We start from the raw sequence: 9,759 nt of genomic DNA, 5'->3' as shown, positions 1-9,759 counted from the left end.
GCCTGCGCCTGCGCACCAGGGCTCGGCGGCAGCTTGCGCCTGCGCGGCGCGGCGCTGCGGAGACCGTTGGCTCATTTGCATGGCCCCGCCTCGCGCGGCGGCGGCGGCGGCGGCGGCGGCGGCGGCGGCGGCGGCGGCGGGTGAGGAGCCTGAGGCGGCGGCGGGGGCGGCTCCGCGCGCGGTGGGTTCGGGGTGAGGCTTGGGCCCGGGCGTCGTCTGTGGGCGGGCCCCAGGTGGGAAGCTCGGGTTCCGCTCCGGGGGCCCCGGGTCCCCGCGATGACGCCGCGAGCTCGGCCCTCGGGCTGTGCGTCGGCCGCGTCCCCGCCTGGTCGGCCTGGGGGCGGTCTTCGGCCTCCCAGGCCCGACGCCCCCCTTGTCTTCGTTCTCGGAGGCGGGTAGGAGGCGGGCCACGCCCGAAAGGGTCCATTCGTTCATTCATTCCACCCGAGCCCTGAGCGGCTCCGTTCGTAGGGGGATTACTGCGGCCAACCGCTCTGTTGGGCTCTTTACCATTTTTTACCTGGTTCAATCCCCACAGCAGCCGCCGCTATTAGCTGCCCGTTCTATGGATGGGGAAACGGAGGCACAAAAAGGTTAGGTCACTCGATTTGATCCGGAGCCGCCTGACGGGGAGACCCTGCCCTTCGATAGCGGAGAACAAGGGGCGCCCCAGGAAAAGGGCTTAAGAATGAGAAAAAGGGGTGATGGTTATAAGAAATGGCTCGAAGGAAGGGCAGGTTTGGGTCTTGAGGTTGAAGGTTTCAAGATGGAAGGGATATTTTGGTTAAGGACGCAGCCACTGGGTTCCTCAGCGTTGCTTTCAGTCGTTTTCTAGTCAGTTTTCAGGGCTTTGTCCCCACTACCAGTGCCCTGTTTTCCAGGTTCCGGTCTGGGCTCTCTGACCTTGGGTGGGTCACTTAGCCTGAGTCTTTCTCTTCTGTATAATGTCATTCATAACAGGACGCGCTTTTCACTGGGTTGTTAGAAGAAGTAAACGAGATTGTGAGAGTCCCTTTCCTACAAGAGGACCTGGTACAGAGCGAGCTCTGTCACTGGCCAGGGATTCCAACGCTCACTTGTTGAGAGGCTGTTCTCAGAGGGCAGGTCAGTTCTCAGAGCCTCTTTGCGAGTCTGTGAAATAGGAAAATAGAAATGGGAAAGATCGCATCTCTCCTAACCACCATTTGCGAGGGTTATGCTCCTCCCCTCCACGCTGTTACATTCAGTTGTGTGTGTTGCTTCATTGCAGTTCTCCAGTAAACCCCAACAGATAGGGATTCTGAGGAAATGGGCTCAGAGAAGCAATATAGATTGTCTAAGATCACAGTGCTTGCTGTGCTCCTTCTAACCAACACACCTGTGAGCTCCGTGAGGGCAGAAGCCCCCTTAAAATAATGCCTCCCTCTGAAGCACCATGTTGAATTATAGATTACTGTCTCATCACTTTGAGGATTAGGTGAAATTGAGCAGGCTGTGTGAGCGTTAGTTGTCGTTCTTAGTGTCTTTTTTTCCCCTCTCACTACAGGTCAGAGAAACATGGCAGCTAGGCGAATTGCACAGGAGACTTTTGATGCTGTATTGCAAGAAAAAGCTAACCGATATCACATGGACCCCAGTGGTGAGGCCGTAGGTGAAGCTCTTCAGTTTAAAGCTCAAGGTGAATTAAAGCGCTTGGTTTCTTTGGGGGGAGGGTAGCTATTGGGCATTCTTTTAGAGTAAGGGCTGGAGGATATCAATGCCTTGGGCAAACTATTCAACTCCTCGGATCCTACCTTCCTTATTTGTTAAGGAGAGATAAAGTTATCTCTTGGTCTTCCTGTCAAATCATTATGCAGAAGGGGATATTGTAATTATCTGAAGCTTCTCTGCCCCAGGCATCCTCCCCCACCTAAAGAAGGGTTCTTGAATCAATCTCCTGGCTCCATCCCCACCACCCCTTCCCAGATTTGAGCTCTTACTAGTTCTCGCCTGGATTATGGCAGTAATCTCCTGAACGGTCTCTCAGCTTCTGGCTCCATTCCCCTCAAATAGGCCTCCCCGACAGATCTATTAATGCCACCCTTGCTGGGTCAAGGCCCTACTTGGACTCTTGAGGCTCCCCATTTCGGGGTTATATCCTCAGACAAGTGCAGGAGCAACCTGGTAATAATTAATAGTGATGTGTACAAGACGAGGGCATGGGAGGTTGCCAAGTGTAGGCCTTGCCTGAAAACATTCCCCTTGGAAAGTTTTGAAATGTCACGCCAGCAGAATCAAAAATGGTGCACACACTGTTTGCAGGATGACAGAGAGGTCCCTCACTGTGCCACATAAGGCTCCCAGCCTTCATGTCCTGCCTTTGGGGCTCATGTTTCAGTGACACTGTGCTGCCTGTTTGTGCTTTGAATCCCTCCCCAGCCCAGCCCAGCCTAGCCTGGTTAAGGCTCTCGGGCACTAAGACCCAGCTTGCACATGCCTTCCTCCAGGAAGCTCCTGCAGGCTTTGAGGTTGATTTGATTGCTCTTCCAGGCCCCTGAGCACTCCCTTTTTTGAGGTGGGCCAGCCTCCTCCAGGCCTCCTTTGGGCCTGTGCTGCTCCCTGCACCAGCCCCTGAGCCAGTTTCCACTGAGGAAACTTCCTCAGTGTTGACTGAGTGAGTCTAAGTGCTTGGGGCAGGGATAACTTGTGTACTTTGGATGTGGAGAAACCAAAGCCTAGAAGCTGTCTTCAGATTCTGAATTTTTAAAAATGCTTGAGTATTTTTACACAAAAACCTTCCCTTTATAAGGGATTAGAAGAATTAAGAAGTAGTTAGGAGTATGGGGCACCTGAGTGGCTCAGTCAGTTAAGCATCTGCCTTCATTCAGCTCAGTTCATGATCCCAGGGTCCTGGGATCCCACATCAGGCTCTGCTCAGCGGTGAGCCTGCTTCTCCTGCTGCTCCCCCTGCTTGTGCGCACACAGATGCACTCTGTCTGGCAAATAAATAAAAACAAAACAAAACAGTAGTTAGGAGTATAATGTAAAAGTCTTTAGGTGCTTTCTTACCCCTCAGAGGTAACCATATCTGTGGTGTTTTGTGAATCTTTCAGTTCTTCTATGATATGTTTATGTAATCCTAAATACTTACGTATTGATATATGTGTATACACACATTTATGTGTATATGTTTATGCATGTATATATATATATATACACATACATATATAACTGGAGATTTAAATCTTGGTTTATTTTTATGTAGAGACTCAAATGTCAATATGTATCTTAGTCTCCTCAAGAAAGATGGGGGGTAGGAGCTGTACTAGGAAACCAGCAGGATGCTAGATGGTTCTGGAACCACCACTTTGTCACAGAGCTAGGTCCATCGATTGGCCTTTCACTGTGTCTGTTCTAGTCTGTATTGCTTTACAAGGCATCTGAAAATCCCGTTGTGCAGACTCCATCCACCACTCTTCCTAATGCTACTGCCCTAACCGTGCCAGCAATAGCCATCAATACCTGGATTATCCCAGTGGACTTTTTGCTGGAACATCCATATCCACTCTTGTACCTGGTGGTCAATTCCCTGCACTAGCCTGTGAGGTCGCCCCTTTGCTCTGAACCCCTTCATGGCTTTCCATCTTGGTCAGAGTAAACTATAGAGTCCCATTGAGGGCCTGACTTGATCTGTTACCCCCATTCTGTTCACATCCTCTAGCATAGTGGTTCCTTAACTTTGCTGCTTGTTAGAATCATCTGGGGACCCTTTAAGATTTTATTTATTTATTTATTTATTTATTTATTTATGAGAGAGCGAGGGAGAGCGCGCGCAAGCTAGAGAGCACGCTCATGTGCATGGGGAGGGTCAGAGGGGGAAGGGGAGGGACAAGCAGAATCCACAATGAGCGTGGAGCCCGACGTGGAGTTAAGTCTCATGAACCTAAGATCATGAACCAAAATCAAGAGTCTGACACTCAGCCGACTGAGCCACCTAGACAGCCCCCTGGGGACCCTTTAAAAACCCTAATGCCCAGGCCACACCCCATCCCAATTAATTAAATCAGAATGCCTGGGGATCCCCAAGGACTCCAGTGTGCAGTAGAGTTTAGGAGCCACCTTCTTACCACTTTGCCACCGTTACTCTCTTCCATTCTGGCTACACTTGTTCCCTGCTAGTCTTACCTCAGGGCTTTGTCCTTATGCTCCCTCTGCCTGGAAGGCTTCCCCCATAACTGCGCAGTCTGGCCCCCGACACCAGGCCTCTCTGCACAAATACATTGTTGTCAGAGCAGCTTTCCTTGGCCAGCCTGTCTGAAAACGTCTCTCCCTCTTCATGTTCTTGCCTGCTTGATATTTCTTATTGGCACTTTTGTACATGTGTTGGATTTTTGTTTATTGTTTGGCTCCCTCAGCTGATAAATCCAGGGGAGTAGGGATTTTGTTGTCTCCTTTCCCTGCTATATAACTCCATTGCCTAGAGCAGTGCCCACACACAGTAGTTGCTCAGCAAGTACTTGTTGAACAAATAAATTTGGGTTTATATAAAGCTTTAGCTTCTTGTGGTCTCTTCGCCCATTACTACTCCCTGGCATCTCTCTCCCTTTTATTTGATGTCTTGACTAGGTAATATTTTGATTCATAAGCTAGAAAGTTAGAAAGCTACTCTGCAAAGTCTCCCTGAGGCCTGCTGTTCCCATGTTCCTGGTTTCTTACAGAGTTTCTTTATGTGTGAATAAGCAAATGCAAATTCAGGTTCCTATTTTTCTCATTTCTATTTTCTCATTTCTACTACTGTTCAATTTTTACTGTGGCCTCTCTTGCTGCGGCTTGTTTAGCTTCTGTGTTCTCTCTTATCTGTTTTAGTCTCTGTTTTTTCAGAGGATTGATTGGCCCAGTGGACCTTTGCAGGGAGCCTGTCTGCCACCTTTGGGTCAGATGCTCAGCTGTGGTTGGCTGTGGTGGGTGTAGTGTCCGACATGGCTCCTGCCTCAGTGGCACTGTGACCTAACACTTTCTCCTCCGAGGGAGGGAGGGCAGGCAGCCTCCAGAGAAACTGTCTACTGTGTGCTAGAAGTAGAAATGTACAAGTGTTCCAGTTGTAGTGAAGAAGCCCAGGTTATTTGGGGACCAGACACCCTTTCCTGAGTCAAAAAGAGGGCTTATAAAACAGATGCCTGCAGAGCCAGGACAAGAAGGCCGAGTGAATTAGGAGCACCACTGCCCAGCCTCTGTGCACTGTCATCCAGGCACATGCAGGCCCAGTGCTTGTAGGTATTCTGTTTTTAGAATTTGTAAATCCAGATTTTTAAGTAAAGCCACACACATTTTAAATGTTAGAAACAAACACAAATTTTTTAAATGCATTCTGGCAAATAAAGGACCCCTGCTGGCTGGTGGTGTGTGGACTGTCTTTTTGCAACCTCTGGTCTAAATTACCTTTTTGGATCGTCTATTTCAGATCTTCTAAGGACAGTCCCAAGAGCCAGAGCAGATATGTATGATGACATTCCTAGTGACAGCAGATATGCTCTGGCTGGATCTGTAGCTCACCCTCGAGACACTGGAAGAGAAAGCCTGAGAGGTGATGTATTTCCAGGACCTTCCTTCAGATCAAGCAATCCTTCTGTAAGTGAAGACAACTACTTTCGCAAAGAGTGTGGCCGGGATTTGGAATTTTCCCACCCTGATTCCCGAGACCAGGTTTTTGGCCACCGGAAATTGGGACATTTCCGTTCTCAGGACTGGAAATTTGCGCTCCGTGGCTCTTGGGAACAAGACTTTGCCCACTCCGTTTCTCAAGAATCCCCTTGGTCACAGGAGTATAATTTTGGTCCTTCTGCACTACTGGGGGACTTTGGTTCCTCCAGGCTGATTGAGAAAGAGTGTTTGGAGAAAGAGAGTCAGGATTACGACGTGGACCGTCCAGGGGAGGCAGACTCTGTGCTCAGGGGCAGTGCCCAAGTCCAGGGCAGAGGCCGAGGTCTAAACATCGTTGACCAGGAAGGGGCCCTTTTAGGGAAGGGAGAGACTCAGGGCCTACTCCCAACTAAAGGGGGAGTCGGGAAACTTGTCACACTAAGAAGTGTGAGCACAAAGAAAGTACCCACTGTAAATCGTATTACTCCCAAAACTCAGGGCACCAACCAAATCCAGAAAACCACCTCAAGTCCTGATGTGACCCTGGGGACAAACCCAGGGACAGAAGATATCCAGTTTCCCACTCAGATCCCTTTGGGGCTCAATTTGAAGGATATTCGGCTCCCCAGAAGAAAGATGAGCTTTGACCTCATAGATAAGTCTGACGTTTTTTCAAGATTTGGGATAGAAATAATCAAATGGGCAGGATTCCATACCATAAAAGATGATGTTAAATTTTCCCAACTTTTCCAGACTCTCTTTGAACTCGAAACCGAAACCTGTGCTAAAATGCTCGCTTCGTTCAAATGCTCCTTAAAACCAGAGCACAGAGATTTTTGCTTTTTTACTATCAAATTTTTAAAGCACTCTGCTTTGAAAACACCCAGAGTTGATAACGAGTTTTTAAACATGCTTTTAGACAAAGGTGCTGTGAAGACCAAAAATTGCTTTTTTGAAATCATAAAGCCCTTTGACAAGTACATAATGAGGCTTCAAGACCGGCTCCTGAAGAGTGTAACACCCCTGCTCATGGCGTGCAATGCTTATGAGCTGAGTGTCAAGATGAAGACCCTCAGTAACCCCCTGGACTTGGCTATTGCCCTGGAGACCACCAATTCTCTCTGCCGGAAATCTTTAGCCCTTTTGGGACAGACTTTCTCCTTGGCGTCTTCTTTCCGGCAGGAGAAAATCTTAGAAGCCGTGGGCCTCCAAGATATAGCTCCTTCTCCTGCCGCATTTCCAAATTTCGAAGACTCTACTCTGTTTGGGAGAGAATACATCGATCACCTGAAGGCCTGGCTGGTCAGCAGTGGGTGTCCGCTCCAGGTCAAGAAAGCTGAACCTGAGCCAACCCAAGAGGAGGAGAAAATGGTTCCTCCTACCAAACTGGAAATTCAGGCCAAGGCTCCGAGTGGTCTGAGTGATGGTAAGGAAAGCACTGAAAGTTCCTATTTATTGTGATTAGTTTGTTTTTCATGTTTTCTTGTAATGTCTCTTATTTTCTTTGAGATTTTTGCACAGAAGTTTTTTAGCCAACTGGAAACAGAGTTTTAGTAGAAAACTCATATTGGCCAGGGTGCATGTCTGCTATTCATTCTGAAAGCGTATATTAGGAATCTTCTGTCTACCACAGAAGTCCTTAGACATTTCTGGGTCACAGATTCCTTTGGGAATCTGATCAAAAGCTGTGGCCCTTGCCAGGAAAAATGCACACATATTTGTACACAATTCTGCCTGTGCTTTCTGGGGGGTTTGTACCATCCTGCAGCCAAGGTTAAGAAGCCCTTGTTACAGCATCTCCCTCCCCCCACCCTAAGGTATTAGTAGAGGGGAAAGTAAACACTGGGCACTGTCTCTGGGGAGTCCCCAGGCTCCTAAGCGACAGAAGTCTCAAAACCCAGCTCCTCCTGTGCCAGGATTAGGGGGATGGAAGAGACCCTAGCCCAGGGGAGTTGGGGAGGCCATGTTTGAGCTGTGTTGAGGGACCAGCAGAGATTAGCCACGTCAGCCCAGGTAGTAGAAGCACCTTTCTACCCACTCACTTTTCTAGAACAGCTAAAAGTCGATAGATCAATTAGGTACATCTGGTAACCTGCAGTTAAGGAGTCAGCTTTGGGGAGGTTCCAGAAAGGCCAAGAAAGAGGTAATACTAAGAAAAAAAAAACAACAAGTATTATAAACATTTGGCTGTTTGGTGTCCTCTCTCCCTCTTAGCACCCAGACATCCTAGAGGTCATGTCCTAGCCCAGACATCCCAGAGGTCATGAGCATATGTGGTGCCCATGTGACTCACGATGAAGCACCTACCCCCCCCTTTACCTCAGGAGGAAGTCCCTTTCCCCAGAAGGCAGGTTTCAGCTTCCATTGCCCCAGCCAAGTGGGAAAAGCCTTGTTTGTCCCTGAATCTCTTTACTCCTCTACGCCCTTATGCAGCCCTGATTACATCAGGCACTGGGTAGGTCCCACCATGGATGGGCAGCCACAGCTCCTCCTGGAGAGGGAGCCTTCAGAAGTGGGCTCAGGGCTGAAGCAGGACCCCTCCTCCCCACACCCCTCATAGTGGAGTGGAAAGTCAGTGTCATGATGATACTGAAGCACTTTGTTTGAAGGAGGAGAAAAACACCCATAACCTAAAGTTGCCCACCACTATTTTCTGGTTTTGTTGCTATGCGGGTGCACCCATAGCACCAGTATTGCTGTGCTGAAAACACTGCAGTCTATTCTTTTATAGGATCATCAAAGGCCTTTTTCTGTGTTTCAGCAGCATTTGCTGCATCATGATACTGACCTAACGTAAATTACCTCACCCTTCTCTTCCTGTGAGACTGTGCTGCCTTTTACTAGAGGCCTCTGAGGCTGAGCAGAGCTGGGTTCCCTTGTAATTGACGTCTGCAAGCCTGGGCTGTCTGGACAGCAGGTAGATGGCAGGAGCGCCCGTGTCTCATGGGGTATGTCCCGCCAGTGCTCGCATTACTGTCAGAAATGCGGAGATGACATCTTCAGTTGAATGTTTTGGTTACCACTATTGTTATTTTTTATTTTTTAGTTCCCCTCTATAGAATATGGTCAGGGGAAGAGGATTGTGGGGCCAAAGCTGGGACGCTTGCTTATGGTTACCTTCTCGAGAGATGGTTGCAGTGATCCACAAATTACGTTGTTTTTCAAAGCTTCCAACTCTGAACCTTTTATTCTTTGGTAGCATTGTGTAAAACCAGCAATTCTGTAGGATGAGAGCCAATAACAAAAAAAAAAAAAGGAAAGGAATTTCAAAGGGGAAATAATTGCAGTAGCATGACAATTGAAGAATGCATTTAGCCGGTGTAAAGAGCTCACACTGAGGTTTAAAATAAGTTTTAAAAGGGGCGCCTGGGTGGCTCAGTCGTTAAGCGTCTGCCTTCGGCTCAGGTCATGATCCCAGGATCCTGGGATCTAGCCCCGCATCACATCGGGCTCCCTGCTCCGCAGGAAGCCTGCTTCTCCCTCTCCCTCTTATCTTTAATAAGATAAAATAAGTTTAAAGCTGCAACTGAGACATAAGCAAGGACTGGACAGTGCAGTTACTCCACAGAACAAACTGGAAGACCTCTCCAGTTCAGGAGTGGTTTTTATCGAATGACTAAATAAACAGACCATTCTGTGCAGTTAAAACTAGCAAATATCAGAAAACTAAACAGTCTTATTAATTGAGGGCCAGCTGCTCTTCTGTGTTGCCAGTGGCGTTGTAAATTGAAACTCATTAAGGAGGGGCGCACCTGGGTGGCTCAGTCAAACATCAGACTTTTGATCTCAGCTCAGGTCTTGATCTCAGGGTCCTGAGTTCAAGGCCCCTGTTGGGCTCCACACTGGGCCTGGACCCTACTTAAAAACAAAAACAAAAGTGCTCGCTTCGGCAGCACATATACTAAAAAACAAAAACAAAAAACACACACTTCATATTGAAGGAAATTTACACTTTAAGAAATGTTTTTCTTTTCATGTATTCAGCAAATATTTTCTGTGAACACCTATCCTAGGGCCACTGACTTTTTTGATTAGGGAATTTTTCTTTGTAAATTTATATGTATGTTTTCTGATTATAAAACACATGCATATTTATTTTTTATAGATAAAGCACAAAGAAAATGAAGTCTCTGGTAAATCTACCCATAGATAATATCTATT

At 47.9% G+C, this 9,759-nt stretch overlaps 1 protein-coding gene across 13 annotated transcripts in view; it reads left to right on the top strand.

Moving 5' to 3' along the window:
* The window catches only part of SUGP2 (SURP and G-patch domain containing 2), a 33,861-nt gene that overhangs the window by 289 nt on the left and 23,813 nt on the right, over positions 1-9,759 (top strand). For 6 of the 13 annotated variants that reach the window (XR_014144141.1, XR_014144142.1, XR_014144140.1 and 3 more), the window contains exons 1-3: positions 111-140; positions 1,526-1,657; positions 5,420-7,024. Coding sequence is in view for 10 of the 13 variants with exons in the window: in XM_081815931.1 (XP_081672057.1) it covers positions 1,537-1,657; positions 5,420-7,024 (1,726 nt within the window). In the remaining 3 variants the exon portion in view is untranslated. Of the gene's footprint in view, positions 1-103; positions 193-453; positions 594-962; positions 1,105-1,525; positions 1,658-5,419; positions 7,025-9,759 lie in introns of those variants that run through there. The other 7 variants (XM_081815906.1, XM_081815893.1, XM_081815878.1 and 4 more) reach the window with 7 other exon arrangements.

Source organism: Leptonychotes weddellii, chromosome 1 (assembly GCF_054177405.1).
Source record: "Leptonychotes weddellii isolate Sample4059 chromosome 1, ASM5417740v2, whole genome shotgun sequence".
Lineage (NCBI taxonomy): Eukaryota > Metazoa > Chordata > Mammalia > Carnivora > Phocidae > Leptonychotes > Leptonychotes weddellii.
This window is presented reverse-complemented; position numbering and strand designations above follow the sequence as displayed.